At 42.0% G+C, this 23,711-nt stretch overlaps 2 protein-coding genes across 2 annotated transcripts in view; one reads left to right on the top strand and one right to left on the bottom strand.

Annotated features, from left to right (window-relative positions):
* Positions 1-23,711, top strand: part of LOC144527451 (uncharacterized) — a 160,608-nt gene that overhangs the window by 15,582 nt on the left and 121,315 nt on the right. The gene's annotated exons all lie outside the window — the stretch shown is intronic.
* The window catches only part of LOC144528158 (kin of IRRE-like protein 3), a 125,347-nt gene that overhangs the window by 7,648 nt on the left and 93,988 nt on the right, over positions 1-23,711 (bottom strand). Inside the window, exons 12-17 of the mRNA XM_078266634.1 lie at positions 19,673-19,773; positions 18,769-18,967; positions 13,589-13,696; positions 11,271-11,339; positions 9,550-9,659; positions 9,367-9,453 (exon numbers count right to left, since the gene is read on the bottom strand). Of these exons, the coding sequence (XP_078122760.1) occupies positions 9,367-9,453; positions 9,550-9,659; positions 11,271-11,339; positions 13,589-13,696; positions 18,769-18,967; positions 19,673-19,773 (674 nt within the window). The remainder of the gene's footprint in view (positions 1-9,366; positions 9,454-9,549; positions 9,660-11,270; positions 11,340-13,588; positions 13,697-18,768; positions 18,968-19,672; positions 19,774-23,711) is intronic.

The following is a 23,711-nucleotide window of genomic DNA, read 5'->3' as shown; positions in this document are numbered from 1 at the left end:
ATAAATCCTTTAGTGGCTTGCCAGATGTACGCCGGGTCCAAAACTGAGTCAGTATTGATTGACATAAACTCAGCCAGTTTGGCTCTAAACTCTCCATCAAAAGCTGTGTTTTGGAGAAAGGAATTGTCAAATTGTCCTAACATATCACAATGGAATGTGGTTATCAGCGCATTGTGATCAGACAGAATTGCTGGTTCTATTGCTATTGTGTGGAACATTGCCTTAAGCTCACTGGAGCACAAAATATAATCAATGCGGGAATGGGTGATGTGACGTGTGGAAAAGGTGTAATCCTTGCTAGTAGGGTTGTGCATCCTCCATATATCTGTAAGATGGTGGGATTCCACAACTGCTTTAAACATGTCCAATATGCGTTTTTGGGCTTTCGTGTGATTGAACCCTGATGTATCCTGGTTTAAATCTAGTACTGCATTCATGTCTCCCCCTGTAATTGGTGAATATTCGTTGAGAGAAAGCAATTCATTGGTTAGGCGTGGGAAGAAACTTTCCTCATATGTAGCCGGTGCATATACTGAGACAAAGGCTATTTTCCTACTCCTTATCGTGGTACATATATAAGATATCCTGCCTGAAGAGTCTTGACTGCTTTTGTCTACGGTGAGTGCGGATTTCCATGACAGCAACACGATGGAGCCCTTGGTTTTGGTGTCGTCACCAGATGAGGCAGCAACCTTAAAGTATTTATTTTGGAGACGATTTACATCTCTTTTACGTAAGTGTGACTGTTGTATAAGTGCAACGTCTGTTTTTCCTTCTTAAATAATCCAGGAATTTAGCTCGTTTGATCGGCTCATTTAGCCCCCTGATGTTGACTGAAAGGATTGAAAGCTCAGCAATCTTCAAAATTGAAACGCATACGTGTCTCGAGTACTCTACCGGATTTTGCTGATAAATCTGTAGCAAAGGTTGAACTGTTAGCTCTGAGCAAGGTGTGACAAAAACATAAAGTAAAATAAATCCCCTAACACTCTGAGACCGCAGACCCCTCCCCTATTTGTAAGATTCGTCCATCTCCATCCATCCATCTTCATCCGCTTATCCGGGGTCGGGTCGCGGGGGTAGCAGCTCCAGCAGGGGACCCCAAACTTCCCTTTCCCGGGCCACATTAACCAGCTCCGACTGGGGGATCCCGAGGCGTTCCCAGGCCAGGTTAGAGATATAATCCCTCCACCTAGTCCTGGGTCTCCCCCGAGGCCTCCTCCCAGCTGGACGTGCCTGGAACACCTCCCTAGGGAGGCGCCCAGGGGGCATCCTTACCAGATGCCCGAACCACCTCAACTGGCTCCTTTCGACGCAAAGGAGCAGCGGCTCTACTCCGAGCTCCTCACGGATAACTGAGCTTCTCACCCTATCTCTAAGGGAGACGCCAGCTACCCTCCCTGCGGAAACCCATTTCGGCCGCTTGTACCCTGGATCTTGTTCTTTCGGTCATGACCCAGCCTTCATGACCATAGGTGAGGGTAGGAACAAAAACTGACCGGTAGATTGAGAGCTTTGCCTTCTGGCTCAGCTCTCTTTTCGTCACAACGGTGCGATAAATTGAATGTAATACCGCACCTGCTGTGCCGATTCTCCGACCAATCTCCCGCTCCATTGTCCCCTCACTCGCGATCGGTTTCCTGCTGAGAACCATGGCCTCCGATTTAGAGGTGCTGATCCTCATCCCAGCCGCTTCACACTCGGCTGCGAACCGATCCAGTGAGTGCTGAAGGTCACAGGCCGATGATGCCATCAGGACCACATCATCTGCAAAAAAGCAGCGATGAGATCCCCAGCCCACCGAACTGCAACCCCTCTCCACCCCGACTACGCCTCGATATCCTGTCCATAAATACTACAAACAGGATTGGTGACAAAGCGCAGCCCTGGCGGAGGCCAACTCTCACCTGAAACGAGTCCGACTTACTGCCGAGAACCCGGACACAGCTCTCGCTTTGGTCGTACAGAGATTGGATGGCCCTGAGAAGGGACCCTCACTCCCTCGCAGCACCTCCCACAGTATCTCCCGGGGCACCCGGTCATACGCCTTCTCCAGATCCACAAAACACATGTAGACTGGTTGGGCATACTCCCAGGCTCCCTCCAGGATCCTTGCAGAGTAAAGATCTGGTCCGTTGTTCCACGACCAGGACGGAATCCGCATTGTTCCTCTTCAACCTGAGATTCGACTATCGACCGAACCCTCCTTTCCAGCACCTTGGAGTAGACTTTACCGGGAGGCTGAGAAGTGTGATACCCCTGTAATTGGCACACACCCTCTGGTCCCCCTTTTTTAAAAAGGGGGAACCACCACCCCGGTCTGCCACTCCTTAGGCACCGTCCCAGACTTCCACGCAATGTTGAAGAGGCGTGTCAACCAAGACAACCCCTCCACACCCAGAGCTTTAAGCATTTCTGGACGGATCTCATCAATTCCTGGGGCTTTGCCACTGTGGAGTTGTTTAACTACCTCAGCAACCTCCACCAGGGAAATTGATGCCAATCCCCCCTCATCCTCCAGCTCTGCCTCTACCATAGAGGGCGTATTAGTCGGATTTAGGAGTTCCTCAAAGTGCTCCTTCCACCGCCCTATTACCTCCTCAGTTGAGGTCAACAGCGTCCCATCCTTACTGTACACAGCTTGGATGGTTCCCCGCTTCCCCCTCCTGAGGTGGCGAACGGTTTTCCAGAAGTACCTTGGTGCCGACCGAAAGTCCTTCTCCATGTCTTCTCCGAACTTCTCCCACACACGCTGCTTTGCCTCTTTCACGGCAGAGGCTGCAGCCCTTCGGGCCCTTCGGTACCTTGCAACTGCCTCCGGAGTCGTCTGGGATAACATATCCCGGAAAGACTCCTTCTTCAGTCGGACGGCTTCCCTGACCACCGGTGTCCACCACGGTGTTCGTGGGTTACCGCCCCTTGAGGCACCTAAGACCACAGCTCCTCACCGCAGCTTCAGCAATGGAAACTTTGAACATTGTCCACTCGGGTTCAATGCCCCCAGCCTCCACAGGGATGCACGAAAAGCTCCGCCGGAGGTGTGAGTTGAAAGTCTGTCGGATTGTAAGATTCGTGACCACATCAAATGCAGTTTGCGCAAAACTCCAGCTAAAAACTACACCTCCTGTCTTAAGTCACAGGTTAATTGAAACAGGTCTAGTGAATTCGTATGTTAAACATGAACAATATTATAAACACCTTCAAACTATTTCTGGACTAAGCTAGGGTGACCAGAAGTCCCGAAAAATTCGCGACAGTCCCGAAATCCAAGCAGTTATCCCGAATCCTGCCCTAATTGTCCCAAAAAATAGAGCAAAGTGTCAAGAGCAGACTCTCGAGTAGCTATAGTCTGATAGAACATTAAAAACTGTTGCTGCTCATTGGCTGCAACAGTACATAGGTGCGAATTCTGATAACACGCATTGCTATTTTTCATTCATTCATTGTTGAAATGGAGGCTCAGGCTGGTGTCCCGGGACCCGATGAACACGTAGCTAAAAAGCAAAAACATCTCTGTAGGTACCGGGAGGACTAGGTAGGGAAATACCCCTGTATTACTGCACTTTTACATGATGCAAAGAAAGCGTTTTGCAATGTATGTAGGAAGGAGTTTGGTATTTCACACGGGGGGGGAGTCAGACATCAGGCTGCATGCTAGCAGCAAACTACATATAACTAACAGCACAACTGTACAGACCAACACTTTGGTCTCATCCTTCTATAAGCGGGAGGATGACTCATGTATAATAAAATAGCTGCTGCTGAGCTGATTTTTTTTTAATTTGTATTTTCGGGTTTACATGACAGACAGTTGAATTCCTGAATAAAAATAATAAATCATTTTGGTGTGGAGTTTTGAAATTCGAATTACTGCAATTACTGTGCAAGTCACAGACATCATTTGGTCTATTTCTATGTAGTTACATAGTCACTGACATAACCATAACCACTACAGTGCTCAATTACCTATTTTTGAGGGGGAATAAACTTCAAGTTTTCGTAGCGAAGGCATGACCTGTCCTCTGGAGGACATAGCCACACCACCGCCGCCGCTCCGTGGATTGTTGTCGGGATGATTATCACAGCCTGGCTGTACACACTCACCAGAGGGCAGCTAGCAACTACTACTTTTTTTAGGGGGAAATAAACTTCAAGACGTGACATGACCTGTCCTCTGGAGGACATAGCCAGACCACAGCCGACACATTCTAAAACTTGCCCCGACAACTGCCGTTTTAGCTCAGTGGAAGCTCATACACGTAGCTGCAGCTTCTCTGTGTAATGGGTAGATAAAATGCCCTTATATATTAGTTTAAAAAAAACAGTTACCCCCTCCTATTTTTTTTATTTTATTACATTTAAGATAACATTTCCATGTATGTCACTTCATGCCGGTAGATAACGCTTCATTGCACTGCTTCACCGTAGTGGGTTGCCGTGGAGACGGTAGCTTGAGCGCTCAGAAATAAACATCCAGCGCTTGAGAAAGACATCATTTCTGTATCTCCACTTCTTTCCAACCCACAGGTATATTTGTAAACCTCTCAATCTCTGTTAATATGTCTCAAAAGAGTATATCACCAGTATGGTTGTCTATATGATGTATGTGGTCATGTTCTGTGTAGAAAGGTTATTAGGTGTTTATATGTATTTGCTAGCAGCTTTAGCTAGCAGAAGCTAGTTGAAGTTAGCCTGTCACCGTCAGTGAAGATTCCGTTCTCTCGTCTTTCTAACATTTTGTTAGCCAGAGCCTGTCAATGTTCTATGGAGGCTATGTGCACGTGCTGTAGACACACACGCAAACGGAAGACCGTTGTGTTGGTGATTGATTATCACACCGTTACGTAACCAGTTTAAATCTTAATATAGTATTCTTGGTATTTGATCTATGAAAAGGTTGTTTGTATTGTAATGTAGTTCATAGAAGTAATCCAATGTAGCCTCTGATCTGTTGTATGTGTTCACTTTAAAGGAATAATCTAACAGATAGCAAGATAGCCATGTAGCCTGTGTCTACCTACTTGAATGTGCTATAGCAATTGTTTCAAGATGTAATATGATCTATAGTGTCATTTGTTGATGTATTTTTGATATACCGTAAGACTAGGTATCTATTTCACAATTATTAATAATAGTTATTAATTGGTGTTGCATTTTATCTGCTCTATACCAATGCTTTACATATTGGTTTGTTTATTGTATTCAGTGTAATTACAGACCATTTCTATATTATATATTCCATGTAATGGCTAAAGTTATGGTTTAGGATCTCATAGTATCAAGATATGTATATAATTATAGTGTATTTTATAATTGTATGTGTTGTTAATTGTCCAGTGTCCTAGTATGTGCTAGGTCTATCTGTTGGCATTGTTATTTAATTACTTTTTGAAAAGAAACTAAAACAACAAAAAAGAGAGAGAGATTTGGCTCAGAAATAAACATCCAGCGCTTGAGAAAGACATCATTTCTGTATCTCCACTTCTTTCCAACCCACAGTGCTATCCAGCCTGTGGCCTTGTACCTGCCCAGATACCCCTAGGTCTGAGGCCAGTAACACCTGCCCTGATTCGGGTTGGGGTTTTTTCAATCGAAAGTACACGCATGTTTGTAGCGATCAAGATTAACGTAAAAATTGGCCATAATTCTCCTTAAGTGTTGGTTTTAAATGAGTATTCAGTTTTCTTCCAGACCATTTACATTTATGGATATAACGTTTTCCAAATAAACTTAAAAGATTCTAAATGAAAACATGGCATTTTATCCAAAACAAAAGCTTGCCTTGGATGTAGCATACAATACTGACTCAAGTGACTCAAGTGACTCGCACAACCTGGATCAGTTTAGTGAGTGACTCAGAATAACTCGAATCCTTAAAAGGAATTGAGTTTGCCAGGCCTAGTCTTCTGTTGTGTGACTGAGGAGCAGAGGAGCAGCCTCTCCCCTCTCTGCGCACAGTGTGCAGGTAGTTAGAAGGGGAGGGGGACAGGGTGTGCGGGGGCCGGTGTAGGTAGGACAGACAGCAGGACGCGATGGGAGAAAGACGCCACTGAGCTGACCTGGGCAAGCCAGCCTTCTTTATCGATCTTTTTCCCTCCCTTTGTAGAATTTCATTTTTTTTACTTCAAAGATCGTCTACCTAAGTAATAATTATAAGGTAACATAAATTCCTGTATTGAATTTGTGATTATTTAGCTAAAGAGTTCTATTTCTTTCTATCTACCTTGCTGACACAGGGCTCTCAAGTGTTACGCATTGAGCGTGACAGTCGCTCATTTCGGTCTTTTGTCACGCACTCCCGCCACACATTGTATTTCTCACGCGGAAAAACTATTTATAATATATTTAATATGCCGCAGCGCCCAAAATTTCTCTGGTGCGTCGCTCTCGCTATGGAACCAGCCCTTCAACCTTAGTTGAGCCTGCCACTTATCAGCCAATCAAAAAAAAGAGAGGGTCTACACAATAGCCAATCAGAAAATAGCACTATTGTATCTGGGTAAGATTTAACGCAACAACCAATGAAAGAAAAAAAAAAAAGCATAGAGCAGCGTACAGCCACTTCCCTAAACGTTGTCTCATTCAGAGACCAGAGTCTCAAACAGGGCTCTGAGTCTGTCAGGAGGTCTGAGATCTACCTTATCAGCAGAGCAATCACGTAATGCACAGCAGGCTATGGTGCAGGTAGATTATTTTCTGAAATATAGTGACTTTATTCTTGTAATAATAAGAGTAATTATCACTTTATTTTTCTCAAAATATCACGACTCCTCCAAATCTCAGAACACAGATATATTTTGAGTGTGCACAAAGTTTTGAACATGAGCAGAAATCTTGCTCAAACTTAACAATATCCAGGGGTTTATTAATGAATTAAAATGAATTAATGTATGTATGATTAATGTATCATTGAGGTGAATAATTGTCATATGCACATTTAAGGAGGTTACTTCCTCAACAAAAGATGCAAAAGAGAAGGGAAGAGTAAATGATGCTATGATATGAATAAAAGTTGAAAGCAATACAGAATGCCTGAGAGCCTTATTGCAATATATTCCATTATGTTTTTATATTTGGATTGTAATCTATGTTCCCTTTAGGCTACATAAAGATATTTCCAGCATAAATTGATTCAGAAAAAGGTAGAAATAGGTGCATACAAATTCACCAGAATGCAGAAAATGAAGTGTTTAATGCTCAGAATGTTCTGGGGGAGGACCCCCAGACTTCCCCACATCATTAGTCACCATGCGGAAATGGAATAAATATTTTGTATTTGGTTGAATTGTCAGTGCCATGTGTCAAATCTTTTCTTCTGCAAGTCTGAGCAATTATTAATAACAACAACAATAACACTAATAATAAGAAACACCCCCATTCCCACGATCCGTCCAACCCGCCCCCCCTCTTTGATCCCCTGACAGGGGGGGGGGGCTGACAGGTGGGGGGTAGAATGTCACTCTTGCCTGTATTCAAAACTTGAGAGCCCTGCTGACACAACCACTAAGCTATATACAAATGATTGTGTAGTGATGTCTAAAATATGCAAATGAGCGTATGACGTCATCTAGCGACTTTTGGAGCTGGTGCTAGCGACTTTCATTGGAAAAGAGTTGGCAACACTGCTCGTGCCGCCCCCCATGTGATATGAAAAAATGCCGCCCTGGGCGGCTGCCCGGTTCGCCCGTGCCAAAAACCGCCACTGCTCGTTAGATAGTGTATCTGTAACATTACCGTTAACATTAAACAGGCCAAAGTTAGCTTACTGGTAATGTAAACAAGCTAACAAACAATTAACAACAACGTTAACAACCTAAGTTGCTAGCAAGCTTATCAACTTGGGTTGAATACCCCGTTGCAGCAGCAGCTGTTGTGAGTCAGGGTCTGGCAGTTCGGAGGCTGGCTCAGCTCTGGGTTTTCCTGCAGTTTGCTTACTTGATCAAACGTTACAAAATTGCAACAGTATCCCACCACAGGACGCCGTTGTTATTACTTGCGGTGACCGGACAGGTGTGCCGTGCGCATGCAAGCTTTTATGTTGTGACAGAGGTTTAATAAGAACTGCACACACTGCTACACATAACATGCTGTCAGTCAACACTGGTGTAGAGGAGCCTTTACTATTAATTAACTGACGTTTTAAAGCACAGTTAATAGTGAAATCAGTTAACCTGCATCCCTACTCCAGATGCCGAGCACAGCACAGTCGGCGTTGCCTTGAGGCTTTCATTATACGGAAGTGGGCATTGTTCCTGCTAAAGTGTTATAGTCTGCAGCTAAATGCCGAAAGAAGAAGAACGCCTACCAGCATGGAAGAACAGTAATTATTACCCGATAGCGTCTCCTCTCTGTGCACACCATGGTCCACTCTGATGGCTTGACCGCAATAAGCCCCTGGCTCTACCGTCAATCTACGAGAACAGCTTTCACTAGTTCACATGGAAATCCCAGAACACAAGTAAGTCTGTTTCTCTTTGCCGTTGTCGTAGCTGACATAACGTTGGCACTCTTTCCAGTGGACCTCTGACCAGCATATCGTTAGTTTTTAACTAACCCAGGTCTATGTGAACTAAAAACCCTCCCCTCCATGCCAAAACAGTGACAGAAAGCTGAAACTGAAAAAAAAAAATAAAAAAAACCTGACACTGAAAAAAGTATTTTCCTTTTATCCATATTCTGAAATTAGATGTTATAAATGAGTACATGCACATGGAATTCATAGTTTTTTTTGTTTTGTTTTTACTGTGTTATTGAGACCTGTGTAATTTCACTGGTATTGGTATTGACTACTAAATCTCTGGCATCGTGACGTCCCTAGTCCTGAGATTTAAATGACTCTGAGGCAGTACAAAAAACATGGTTGAAAAATAAGAGTCTCATCAAACCAGACATAAATCATAATGCTCCTGCTTTAGAGATAATGGACATGGACATAAATAACTTTAATGGTTACATCTTCCTACTAATTTCCCCAGATTGTTCAATAGTTGTTTTTTTTTATTTTATGTTTTTGACTCTTAAAACACATCCTTTCTGGAATACTTTGAATAGTATTGATTAAATGTCTCTTAAACAGTGAAAATCAATTAGCTAAAATCACTTCAAAGATTTGAATGCCTGTGCATGGCCCTCAAACATGAATGTGTTATGCTGTCACTTCTACAAGACGTGTGTCCTTCCCATCATACTTAACAGGGCTTATTTTTACACAGTGGCCCGATATGCAGCCCTTTCTCAATGAACAAGATGCTAACAGACACTCTTTGCCTCTGCAAATAAAAGGGTAATTGTTTCTCTGATACTGTGCCATCAGATCTCCTGCAGTTGACATTTTGCCTAAATATTCTCAGTGCAGTGTTCACCCACCTTGATGTGCTGGAACTCCTTCTCTTCCTCCTGGAGCACCTCTAGCTGCTTTAGCACAGGCTCCTGCTGGAACTCACCACGGCCAATCTGCATCATGGTTAACCAGGGAAGGAGAATGCACATCAGTATTTGCCAAGCTGACGACAAAAGGCTGCATCAGAGCATCAAACTGCCTTCGCTCACCATCATCTGTTTGATGCTTGTATGTTCCTCGCTCTCCTGTGCTGCATTGTGATCCTTGTGGACGATCTCCACCCGAATGTCATTTTTTGCCGAAACCACTCCCTTGAGATCTGGAGGAGAAGGAGAGACGCAGCAGTGTGGTTGACTGGCGGAGGCTGATAGATGCATTGGGCTTGTATTACAGCGTAACCCCACTAACTAAAGCACTCATGGCAGCTTCAAAAGCAGCTTCCCTCAGATCTCACTGCGACAGTGGTAATGAAGACTGTGGTGTATACACAACGCTCTGATCAGCCTACTGCAGTGGGACCTTAACTCAACTTGCTGAGCACTTTGATAAACCCCATCTTAGTATACTAACATAAGGTATAATGTTAGTATAACACTTACATTTCTCTGAACATCATGGTACAATACTGATCAATATCTGCAATCTAATCATGCAGCTGTGTAGCTGGTCTAAAAGTGTGTATATATATATATAAAATATATAGATGTAAAAATGTGTGTCCGGTCATAACATTTTTTAAATAAAATGTCTGTCCAGTCACAATGATTAGTTTAAAAGTCCATTATCTCTAAAAGTCTTTTTTTCAACAATATGTTAAAGTTCTCAAGTTTGAATTCTGAATAGTCTCATGCTATTGGTGCTGTTGGTAGTTACACTGGTTGAAAGAATCAGGTAAATTATATTGACCAGCTTGAGCAGGTTTGTGTCAAGTCTGTCGTAGCAAGGAACACATTAGCTTAACAGCAAAAATAACAGACTGGCCATGCATTATTTCTCACTCATACACAACTGGACGTTACGTACTTACTCCATAAGTGCCATATGTTTTAACTATGCAACAATAGAGACCAACAAATGTTATTGCCTGAGGCTTGTCAGAGTAGTTTCTCTGGCAACACAGACAAATGACAAATACGAAATACAACAATTTAAATGTCTGGAGGTTGTCCTGTGAATCACGATATGGGCTAATGACATTATATTTCCGAGACAGTCCCACAGTAAAGCTGTATGCAGGACAGAAAGACAATGAGAATAAAAGTTTCATGAAACCACATTTGAATAGAAATACAAATACTGATAAAAATCTATGTATTTTTACTTCACATACCTTTGACATCATATGTGTACATTTTTTTTCTTCATGCTTTTCCATGTTATTGCAAATGGTTATAGCTGTCACAGGTGACAAACTATTTTCATGTTCATATTGGAACAGTGACAGCACTTTATTTCTGGTGTGATGTCCAAAATGTGTCAGTGTGTGTGACAGCTTTCACTTCTGTCCGATTTGTACCGCCTCTGCTTCGTCAGGACAACTTGTACACAGCCTGTGGGCTGTAGAAGATCTACACAGTCTATATTAAACAATTGCTGTATAATGTCATGTTGAATTGAAATTTTTGTTAGAAGGGCTTATTCTTTAGTATGCATTGGAAAAAAAGACCCAGAGAAGGACTTTAACGGTTTAGGCTAAGATGAAATGTTTCATCATTGTCATATGTAGTTATGTATGGTACACTATGGTATGAAGATGCTATGTAGGATACTTACTTGGAGGGTAACCTTAGAATTTGTTTGGAATTATACAGTAAAGACAAAGTCTTAAAGCAAAAACACTCAATGATTGTCCAATTGGAAGCATCTGCAGGCACTGCTCATCAAACTATGAACATGGAGTCATTCACACACTGTTTATTAAAGGTCTTACTCTCTGTTTTCACATCTCTCTGGCGTGAAAGGGACACGGGAAGAGAAGACATGACCAGATGGACATCCTCTGCAGATAGTAACAAAAACAACAGAGCAGTTATTAGAAAACATTTACAAGACAAAAACTGTTGACAGAGCTACAAGCCACCAAGCTGACTAAGACCACATATGACTAAAGGACATTTAGTCATTTGTGGGGTTGCAGATTCTGCCATTCATACAGCGAAGCAGATATAAACAGAGGCCAAGTAAAGTCTATCTTTAGACAAAATACAATCAAAATGTCCTTCAGAGTGAGCAGAGGCAAAGCTGGAGGTCAAACTGTGCACAAACATAAATCAAAGATTTCTAATCCTCATCCCAGCTGCTTCACACTCAGTTGTGAACAGAGCCATTGTTGTCCTGAGTGCTGAAGATCACAGACCGATGATGCCATCAGGACCACATCATCTGCAAAAAGCAGCGATGAGATCCCCAGACCCCAGAACTTCAACCCCTCTTCACCACGACTACGCCTCTATATCCTGTCCATGAATATCACAAACAGGATTGGTGACAAAGCGCACCTGGCGGAGGCCAACACCTACCTGGAACGAGTCTAATTTACTGCAGAGAACCCAGACACAGCTCTCGCTTTGGACGTACAGGGATTGGATAGCCCTGAGAAGGACCCCCTCAGCCCATACTTCCGCAGCACCTCCCAAAGTATCTCCCAGGGCACCCAGCCATACGCCTCCTTCAGAACCACAAAACACATGTAGTGGGCATACTTACAGACCCCCTCCAGAATCCTTGCGAGAGTGAAGAGCTTCCAAGACGGAATCCATATTGCTACTCTTTAATCTGAGGTTCGACTAACAGCTTAACCCTACTTTCCAGCACCTTGGAGTAGACTTTACCAGGGAAGCTGACAGCAGAAACACACTGCACGCAGAAGCGCAAATATCCTGTGACGTGAGGATTCATGCCTGATCGTGTTCCTGGCTATTTATACCAGACCCGCATTTCTCTGCGCCAGTCACAAAGCGATCCTTCTTCTCTCCACTCTACAGAACGGCTCTCTCTCTCACCCCATAAGAGTGTGTGTGTGTGTGTGTGTGTGTGTGTGTGTGTGTGTGTGTGTGTCACTCTGGCAGCCCCTCCACACCCAAAGCTCTCAGTATTTCTGGACGGATCTCATCAATCCCGGGGGCTTTGCCACTGTGGGATGGACATCAACCTCACGCCACAAAAACTGTTTCTTCCCCTCTGCAGTCAGTCTCATTAACAAGGCCCCGGACCCCCACTGACATAGACTCTTAATCCTTCATCCTGGACTATATAACTGTCCTCTGCACATTCTATATATCCTGAACTTTGCACATCCCTCAACATGTTTGCACATCCTGCACCAGTCCATACAGCCTCTTTTTTCTTCATGTTAAACATTTTTATGTACATGTTTGTTTCTGTATTTATTGTTTTGTTCATTTAATTTTGATGTTTAATATGTTTATGTATGCACCAACAACCAAGGCAAATTCCATTACTTACTTGGCAATACATTCTTTTCTGATTCTGATTTTAATAACCTCAGTGACTTCCACCAGGTAAACTGGACAATGCACATTGATTCATTTCTTTAAATGTGCTAGTGTTAGCCAGCTGGCTAATTTTCAGTGGTAATCCTTTGGTCAGATATTTTGAGACCAGAGCAACAGTAGACCGAGGCTGCAGTTCTTCCGGCCTTTTGGTACCTTGCATCCATGTGGCAGCGCATCCAACACCAGCAGTTCCTCCTATAGGTGGTGGGCCAATAGGATGGAGAGGGTGGTGCCACATCCCTTTTTTCGGGCTGTGTCCGGCTGGGTAACTCCTTTCTCGGTTTACTATAGGGTCTTTTAGAACAATTCTTAGTTTGGCCCCTCGCTTGATACCACTTTGCCATGTGAGACCCTACCAGGGCACCAGGCTCCAGACAACACAGACCTCATAGGGACACACAAACCTCTCCACCACGATATTGTGATGGTTCCCAGAGAGGTGTAACCTTTGAGTCTACAAAATTGACCATTGAAATTTATAACCACAGAATCACAACATTTATACATTTTAGGGTCAGACAGAAAAGGTTAAGGTAAGGTTTAGACTGCTAGTGTTGGGTGACAAAAAGCAGCATAGAGCCAATGAAAATATGTTTACTGTCACTGACAATGTCGGAAAAACTCATGAACCACACAGTTTACAGAAATCACTTGCACAGAATGAAAAAGCAAACAAACACTGCACTTTGTATGTTTTTGTTTGACCCAAAGCTTTAAATCAGTGGGATCTTACTTCTCTGGAATCTGGTGCAGCAGAAAGCGCCTAACGTCCCCAGGAGGATGGAGAGGGCGAGGAAGGCTCCCACTGCCACACCGATGATGACAGCCAGTCGCAGAGTATCTGAACAAATACAGCAGGACATTTCAAAAGGACTTTGCTGTGCTGTTGCTTCACTTACCCAAGTCTTGGCAATCTTGGGTAAACACAAATGAACACTGTAACTTACACAAACATAAAACTATTAAGATTTTTTCCCCTGAAGTCTGTATGCTTTTATCCAAAACGCTAGTTGTGTCATCTCCAAAACACCTCCTACAATACTGTCCAAATGTGCAAATGAGACTCTACACATTATTTGTTACATTTTTACACAGTTATATAATTGTTTTGTCTTGTTCGTTCCACTTTCAGTAAATGTAGAAGCGGAGTAACAGTTTGAAAATTGGCAGCATCTGCAACATTGCGGATGCCAGCTGCAAACACCAAAATAAAAGTTTGTGGATTTAGCAAGCTGGAATTACTATGTAAAGTCTCGGAAAATATATTGCAGTTTCAGGCTGGATAACAAAGCTTCTGCAAGGCCTACGATCGCACAAAAGCCCTCTTTTGAAAGGCCCCGATGTTGAGGTTTCATGCTATCAATCGGTTAATGGTGAAATTATGTTCTTTCCACTTCAGGATAATGGCCCCAACAGTGCTCACTAGAACTTTCAGAGGTTTAGATATTTGTCTGTAACTAATGCCAGCCGTACGTTTTTTACAATAAGCTTGCGAAGGTCTTGGGACAGCTCTTTCCTTTTACCCATCATGAAATGCTTCTTTTTAAAGATATTTTTTGGGGCATTTTTAGGCCTTTATTGACAGGACAGCTGAAGAAATTAAAGGGGAGAGAGAGGGGGGAACGACATGCAGCAAAGAGCCGTAGCTCGGAGTCGAACCCCGGCCTGCTGCGTCGAGGAGCAAACCTCTATATATGGGTAGGTGCGCTACCAACTGAGCTATCCAGGTGCCCCATGAAATGTGTCATCATTTCATGCTCCTTTTTATAGGCCATCAATTAGGCCTAATCCACCTGATATTAATTTGCACTAATAGGGGGCAGGATTGCTTCCTAAACACTGACAGATTTCAGCTGGTTTATTGGCTTCCCATGCCTTTTTACACCCCTTTTTCTTCATGTGTTCAATATGTATTCCCACTATCATTCCACTTTATTACACATAACGTTTGTCATTGACTTATTTGTTTTGATATCTTTGTATGTGTGGATTACTTGGGTTGTTACTGACATCTGGTGAAAATTTCATTCCAATAGCCCCATCGGAAATATATTTACTGGGAAAAATGTTGACACGTTCAATACTTATTTTCCCCGCTGTATATACAGCATATATAACATACAAATTGTTTACTGATTTACATGAGAAAATATGGTGGGTTAAGGATAACAATTTTGGAGCTGTTTCTGGTTAAACAAAGAAAGAACTGCACTTTTACTGGACGAAATTGATGATGCATATTTGCCTATTACCTAGTATTACATTGCAGCCCAGGTTCACAGCTGCGGCCACAGCGTTCACACTTAATACTGGACCAATTTCAAATACTATTGTTCCTATCAGTCACTTACACACAAAAACATAGGAAATGGGGTCCAGGATGAAAAAAACGGAAGTTACCCTGTAAGTTAATGAAATTCAGGGTAGATATAATACATTACAAGCAGGTTATAAGTCACTATAAATGGCAATTGTTTGCTTTAAGTAAAGTGAAAAACATATATTTAAATCTATGCAAGAAGAACACAGAAAACTTTGTAAAATGTTTTAATTTGTTTAACAGGTCATAACAGAAATTGAGTACTCCAATTTGAAATAACTTTTTGGTGAAAAAAGTACTCTACTTTTAGTACAGGTAAGGTACTACAATTTAACACAACTGTCTCCGTTTCAGAAAAAAAAGAAGACATCAAATTATTTATAAAAGCTTATTATATACACTATTTTAGGGTGATACAGTTATGATACAAGTTGAATTTGCTATCGCCCCTAACATAATGAATGACTTTCACAGATCTGACTGGATGACAAGGCATGACTCGCATTGCCAGACTTTCCTCCACGTGCTCTGGTTTATTGGCATTTCTTTAAACCAATCACAATCATCTTGGGTGGCGTTCAGCCCTGACACAATGACAGAGCCGCTGCAAAATAGCCTCGGGAAGGAACTTATTTTGGTAGAACATGTTCAAAAGTAGTTTTAATCGTGCAACAGAAAACTCAGATTGGACAGAGGTTAGAACTCCAACACAAAGAAAGAGGAAGGTAACGGGGGTGTCAACATTTCCGACCACACGTGAAGGCAGCAGAGAAAGAGAGAAAGAAAAGAAGATGAAGCGAGAGTTGAAGCGACTACTTTGCTTTGTTGTTGCAGGACACAGTCACCTATTGTTACACAAACTCCCGGGCAGTTCAGTGCTTGTGTTTCGTGTTTTACCTTCATAGTGTTTAAAACTTTTTTTCTGGCAGCGATAGCCAGAGACGTTTCCTGTTTCCTGTAACGTTACGGGACTCTCACACCACCATACAGACAGACGAGTCTGATCTCCGGTTACATGATTGTCCGCGGGGTGTCGTTGAGTTGCTTTTCTCCAAAAGTTCTCTCAAATGTCTTTTTATTGAGCAGTTATATTTCACATACATTACATTTTTACATTCAGAGCCCTTTTTCATTGCTTTTGCAATTGCGCCTACAGTGTCGGAGTTATTAGACAGACAGAAAGTAATAGGCACAGAAGTGATATTTAAACAGGATAATGAACATAACAAAGAGCTATGAGAATAAGAAAGGAAACAAAACAAAAATAAATATATAAACAAAGAAAATCAGAACCAAAAACAACTAAAACAATGGGAGGGGGAAAGCCCCCCTCCACAAGACCTAACTCTTCTCGTCTTCTCCCGCAAGTAATCCCAAGAAACAAATCCATCATATCTGCGTAAAAAAACTGATACCTGCCGGCTCTTGTTAAGCAAATAAGAATTTTGCCTTTGAGTAATAATCAACCACTGACTAGTCCTGTTTCTTTTTTTTGACAGTCATGATGCCATGTGTACGGTTGTTCAGCCCATAACTAGGGTTGGGCAATGTTTGGATTTGAACAATTCTGTTTCCAATTCCAATTCTTTCTTTCAATTCCGGTTCTTATCGATTCCGATTCTTTGAGGGGTGGAGTTGAAACGGGTCACATGCCTATTATCAAAAATAAGAGGAAAGTTTTATTTTAATTCAATGGTGCTTTGCAGTTTTACCGGGCTTTTTCATCGTAAAATAAAGCCAGACTTTAAAGTGCCGCTTACTGTGCTCCATGGCTGCAATCAGTGGTGGTTCTAGACAAATTTTACTAGGGGGGCCAAGGAGGGGCCAGTGTTTAACCAGAGGGGCACATTAAAAAATAGCAACAAATGATATTTAAAGATTCTAAACTTTATTTTACTTTAAAATCATATAAACATTTATTTTGTACAAGAGTGAGTGCAGGTGCAAGAGAGGTAGGGCAATAAAAAATTTAAAATGTCTACATGCATAGCAATATGTAGAGTCCATCATGAAAGAATACTCAAGCCATAGATGAAGATTATAGCAGTTTGGCCTGAAGCTCCGTCTTCTGTCCCCCATCAGAATGGTTGGGAATATATACAAGTTGGGCTGTACTGGTACATCATTCTTGGACTTGCTGATATCTGTAGAAAGATGTACAGTAAACTTGAGCACAACTACAACATTTATTTACTTATGCATGTATATCTGCATGTATTTTCAAAATGTAAAGTATTTACTTAAAAAAACAAAACATTATATTGACACAAAAAAGAATTTACAGCAGAAAGCATCATTGTAAAGACACACAGTAGGCCTACAATGAAATTGTAATTGCACTGCTTTGCAAATAGTAAGAACCTTCTTCATCACAAACCTGATGGTGCATACTTGATCCACATGGATCCACTTGCTGTCCCCTCTGGCTGTTCCTCTCTCTGTCCCTGTATGTTTTCTTCCTCCTCACCCTCTTCTTCATCCTCCTCACCCTCTGGAATTTTCCTCTCTGTGTCAGAGCCCTCACTTTCATCACATGCCCTCTCTCCAACCTCCACCGAGTCCTCTGGCTCTCCCTCTTCCTGCTCCTCAACACCTTGATTTGTTTCTCTCACTGCTGTTTTTTGCACTTTTTTGTTTACTGGGGCAAAAAAGGACGCTATGGCCCTTCCTCGTTTCATGATAACTATTAGAAGAAAAAAAACGTAGGGGCATGCATTATATTTCGTTGCCTAACCATCCCTCCCTACTTAACACGGGCAGATAGCCCGTTGATTACTTTACTTTACTTAAATGTATTTGTTATCGCAATGCAACAGCCAAGACAGATGAAGTTACGTGGTTTACATCACATCATTGTGTAGACCTAGCAAGGATACTGACATTTGGTTATTCGCTTCTGCTTCGATGAGTTTGCTTAGATATGATTAAGTTTCTAAACACATCGAGACCAGACATTTACAAACTTGATTTCATTATCAGTGTGAGGAACAAAAGTAACACGGTTATGTGCAAGAACAACAAGTCACTTAGGAGATGAAATGGTTTTGCTTACCAACAGGAGAAATTGTAGCTCCTCTGCTCGCTCCAAAAGTAGTTGCTGTCTCATTCACCGAGCAGCACCACACGTTGCAGGCTGCAGGCTACAGGCATTGAGGCTACATGCTAGTGTTTGGGTGCGCCGCTCTAATTTACCAGTGTAGAACATTGTGTCGCACATTTGTTCCGCTTTTGGCGCTCGCGTGTAAAGCCTCCCTAGGCCTCCATGTAGAACCGCCACTGGCTGCAATACAACAAGCGCCAGGCCGCTATGGAAACCAAAACTTGGGCATGTTAAATTTGGAACCGATGATCGGAACGATTCCAATAAAGAAACTATTCCACTGGAATCTTAATTTTTGAAACAATTCCAAGTAGGAATCGGTTCTTGATGCCCAATCCTACCCATTACATGAACTTTTCCTACTGTAACGTTTAGGTTGCATGCAAAAAGTACAGTCAGTTTTCAGCACTGGCTACCAGCAGCTTCAGGTAAGTATTGTCAGTATTATTATGATCAGCTACATTAAGATTTCTGTCTATGTTGTTGACCTCACCTTGTTCTTTGAGTCGTATGATCTCAGTGTCGGAGCCAAAGCTGTTCCATGCCGTGCAGTTGTAGATAGTTTGGAAATCAGCGGGGACGACGTTACTAATAGTCAGTGTGGAGATCACCCCCTCCTCTGTACTGACTGTCTCTACAGTGTAGCGTCCAGATGTCCCGGACTCTAAAACTGTCTCCTTCCAGGACCAGGCCTGAGGGACAACATACACGTCACTGAGAGCACACCTATAACAATATTTTCAAGCTTATTCACACATATACTTAATTGTAATATAAGGAATGCGGCAATAGGGATGAGTAAGATGGTGGCGTGCACAGATGCAGGGGCTTTGTGCTATTTGCAATTTCGTTGTGCTTTCACAATGAGTTCTTGAATCTTAAAACATTCACACTACCTGAAGAGCCCTGTGATGTATTACAAGCAGACTGACTTACAACTGTTTTTTAAGCATGGTGTTGGCCTGGTTTCCCGTTTCCCCCACTGTTCCTACTTGAGATAAGTCATGCTGTTGGCTTTAAGAATTATCTCTTAGGGGGCTTTCACACCTACCTCGTTTGGTCTAGACCGTCACACTTTTCAGTTTGATCCAAACCAAAATTACAGGTGTGAAACCTCCACAGTTAATAGCCCGGACCAAACAGCCTAAATTTGGTCCGACCAAAAGAGGTAGTCTCGGTCCAGATCAAACTGAACCATGGTCTGGTTCGTTTCTAGTGTGAAAGCATTTTTAGACATGTTATAAGATCGGGGAAGCTCCTTAAGGAACAGCTCAGTAATTAGTGTGTACGTGAGAGAGTGACCGCTGCGTTCAGAGCAGTCGGCTATCAGAACATTGACCAAATCTCTTCAACATGAAAATAAATCAGTAAATTGAAGGAGGAATGAAATGACTTACGATGCGGTCGGGAGGAGGGGTGCTGCGGATGAAGCACTTGATTTCACCCTTTTCTCCGTAGAGCACCTGCTGGGTCTGGGTGCTGGAGATAGTGGGAGGACCTGTAGAAGCACAGACACTCAATCAACTAGTGTCAAACTGAAACACTGGAAGTTATATAGACATTATATTAGTAACAGATACATATATTGTACACAGAAAAAAATATTATAACTGTGTATGTAGGATGTTTTATTCTGTTTAGTAAGAATGAAGAGGATTTGGCCTTGGCTGTTCAATAGTGTTGTATTCTGTTCTATTCTACATGAGTGCTCTCCTCTGATTAATTATAATCATTCCATTACAAGGAATGTGATACAGTAACAATGGACACAAAGATTGATGAGGCACTGCCAAAGATCACCGTCAATAATAGTGATGTAACGGACATAGTTGATCCGTGGTCCGTACGGATCAGCACTCACAGTTCGGAATGCATGTGAACTGTGGATCAGTTGCAAAGTTTAAAATAGTGTGTGTAAAATGCAGTTTTACTGTCCCTGTTACTTAAAGTAAGCTGATAAATCTTTATGAATGGTTGCCGTGAAAAGATACAGGCAACGAAATGTTCACCTTACGTGAATGGCGTGAATTTAACCGCAATTTACTGGGGAAAGAAGTAATTCTTGTTGAAAGTTAATGTTATTTAACTTAATTTAACATGGGAACATTACAGATACAGTTTACAGCATTAGGTACTGATGACATTATACTGAATGTCTAGCATAAAGTGAAAGAGGTTACACTGCCCTATATTGATTGTGAGGTTCCCAACAGTGTCATCCTTTGGTGTGATATTAATAGGGGTTGTCATATCAATACATCATCAATCTGATGGGTTATGAAACAACTGATCATCTGAACAATGGTTTGAATTTATTTAACAGATACATTTCTAAATTGTTTCCATGTCTTTGTTTGGACTGAACCTTGTGAGGTTCTAAATGAGCTTACATAAGTGTAAATGTGCACAACGTGGATGGAATATCTTCTGCTTGATGTTTAGTATGAATCAGACACTGTAGATGGAATTCCATTTACATTGAGTGCATGAGATGGCAAAGCAATACAAAACTGTCATTTTGAAGAATTACGTGAGCTGGCCCTGAGCCTGAAAATATCAAGTTACCTGAGAGAAGCAGTTTCTACACTCACTCAAAATGTTTCCCAGTTGATCGGTTAGGTGAAATGCAAAAAGTGTTTAAAGATCAGATTAGAAGCTTTATAGCTGTTGAGTGCTAGTCGTTGTTTGCATGTCTGTCAGCCCAATAAGTTACCACCATGTGTTGTTTGGATCAGACATCTGGCGTCTGTGCTGCTACATGCTTTGCGCAGAATGACAGCTCTGGCACTCAAGAGACTCTTGAAAATTGAGGAACTGCTGACCTTGAGGAATCTAATATTTCCTTTTCTTCTTTCAAATTGTAGCATATGGGATTAGCTGACTGTATAAAGTCTTTTGGTCTAGAAAAGCACAGAGATAGATTCGTTTGGGAGCCCAATGTGTATGAATACCACTGACCAGAACACAGAACAATGTTTTTAAATAAGTTTTGTATTGCAATCATCTCAACAAAACATACAAAATAACACACAATAGGCCTATTAAATACTTCTCATTTTTCAGAGTCAGTTAAGTCCAAGCAAAAACAAAAGTTCAGTTCATTTTTGTGTTCAGTTCAAATCATCCTACCACACACTGTGGAAAGGAGGGGTTGGTAATCCATAATGAATCCACAGTTCATGGATAGCTCGCCATCATGATAGCCAGGTCCATCTAACAAAAAAACCTAAAATTTTGTATACTGGGGTCGATCCAGGGGTTTCCTTGTTCTATTTGAAGGTCTCGTAGGTGGTTCTTCGTCCATATTGGAGGTTTTAAGAGAAACAAGCAAGTCATTTCCCGTAGGAGAATAGGCACTCTCCTCTGCAGCTTCATTAGCTGTTACATCTAACCTGAGCCCTGCATCCTCAGGTACATTTGGACTTTCAGGGCTGTTGGCTGTCTCGGTATAGTTAGACAGATTAGGAGCAGCGTTCTCTGCAGCTTCCAGATTTGTAACAGACACTGTGCGTTGCGGGGTCTCTGCACTTATAGAAACCACAGTTGAAGGTGCCATAATTGAATCTTTTGGGATGTAAATTATGGTGGTGAATCTAGAAGGTCCAGAGCTGGGTAATCCACTGCAACAATGGGTTGAAGTATCATCTTCCTCCGATAAACCGTCTGAATCTACATGACTACCAGAAGGATCTGGATTTGCACGAGTTCTTGGTCTCCGAGTTTGTTTCCCAACTGGAATTTCTATCTGTGCAGGTAAGTACCCACAAGGAAGCAGAAGGTCCCTGTGAAGTGTTCGTAGAGGACTGTCTTTATTCTTAGGTCTGACAGTGTAGACAGGAAGAGTACCAGCTCTTTTTATAACAATGTAGACTTTAGGTAAAAAAGAGGGAGTTCTCTGGGCTTCTGCAGACCACAACAATCCGGTGCAACCAAGGCAGGACAAAACAGTGTAAAGTAACAAAAAATTTGCCAGTGCTGTAACCTTACATTGATGCACCTTAAAAAATAAAACTATAAAGTAAGAAGACATCTGTGTTGCACAGGCAAATTTTTTTGTTACTTTACAATGTAGACTTTAATTCAATTCAATTCAATTTTATTTATAGTATCAAATCATAACTAGAGTTATCTCGAGACACTTTACAGATAGAGTAGGTCTAGACCACACTATAGTTTACAAAGCCCCAACAATCCTAATAATTCCCCCAAGAGCAAGCATTTAGTGCGACAGTGGCGAGGAAACTTTAGATTTCCATTTGTCGGCAAGTTAGTGTTTGCCTCTCAATAGAACATTTCTGACCAATACACAATCTCCCACAGATAAATCAGAGGCAGTAACATGCCTGTCGAATCTGGGTTTGTTTCTTTGCATGCCTTTTTCTGCATGTCTGTGGCAATTTTTTAGCTCTTCTCCAAGGATCTGGATCTCCAAGCATTTGAGATTTTGTACATACTGAGAATGGGATGTATGCTGGTCCTCTGTCACAGGTAGTCCAAAAGCTAAATCAAAGTGCAATTGTGGTTGGCGTCCGAACATAAGTTCGTAGGGTGAAAATACAGAGACATCATTGTTAGTGCAATTGTATGCTACAAGCGGTTTCATAACGTCCTTCCAGTGTGTTTTGTCCTGATCCCTAAAGCACGTGCAACAGTGTATGATTGAAACACTCAACTGGGTTTCCTCTGGGATGATATGGTGTGGTTCTTATTTTGTGGATTCCAGCCATGTTGCATAGTTCCTTTATTGTCCAGGACTCAAAGTCTCTCCTTTGGTCACTGTGAAGTTTCTCCGGGATTCCATTGTGGATGAGGAAGTTGTCCCAAAGACATTTGGCGACCATCCTGGCTTTTTGGTTGGGTGTGGTATTGGCCAATGCATATTTTGTAAAATAGTCTGTAATTAAAAGAATGTCCTTGATCCCAGTTCTGTCTGGTTCCAACAATAGAAAATCCATGCAGACAAGTTCCAGAGGCCTTGTTGTCTTTATGTTCACAAGAGGCGCAGCTTGCTCATGGTATGAATTTTCTTTTCACACACCTTTCACAAGTCCTTATCTTTGTGCAAACATCAGAAGACATTTTTGGCCAATAGAATCTAGCTCGGGCCGGGTCAAGTGTTCTCACTATCCCCATGTGACCCATCTGATCATGTATACTGGTCAGGACTTAGTGGCAAAATTCCTGTGGCAGGACAAGCTGATAGGAACATTGAGGTCCTCCTCAAGGTAGGTGGTGGTGTCTCTCCATATTCCAATTTAGATATGACAGGTCTGATGATTTGGTCTTTCATTGTTTTTCAGCCATTTCAGTTTCTGTAATCTGAGGAATGATGTAGAATTCAAACTGAAAATTCTCAAAACTGTCAGGGAGTGCGTCAGCAAAAGTTGAAAATGACTGAACAAGGGTAAGACCATGATTTTGGGAGTCTATGTCAGC

The sequence above is a fragment of the Sander vitreus genome, chromosome 13, assembly GCF_031162955.1.
Source record: "Sander vitreus isolate 19-12246 chromosome 13, sanVit1, whole genome shotgun sequence".
In the NCBI taxonomy this organism is placed as follows: domain Eukaryota; kingdom Metazoa; phylum Chordata; class Actinopteri; order Perciformes; family Percidae; genus Sander; species Sander vitreus.
The sequence above is the reverse complement of the archived record's forward strand: the minus strand, read 5'-3'. Positions and strand labels throughout refer to the sequence as shown.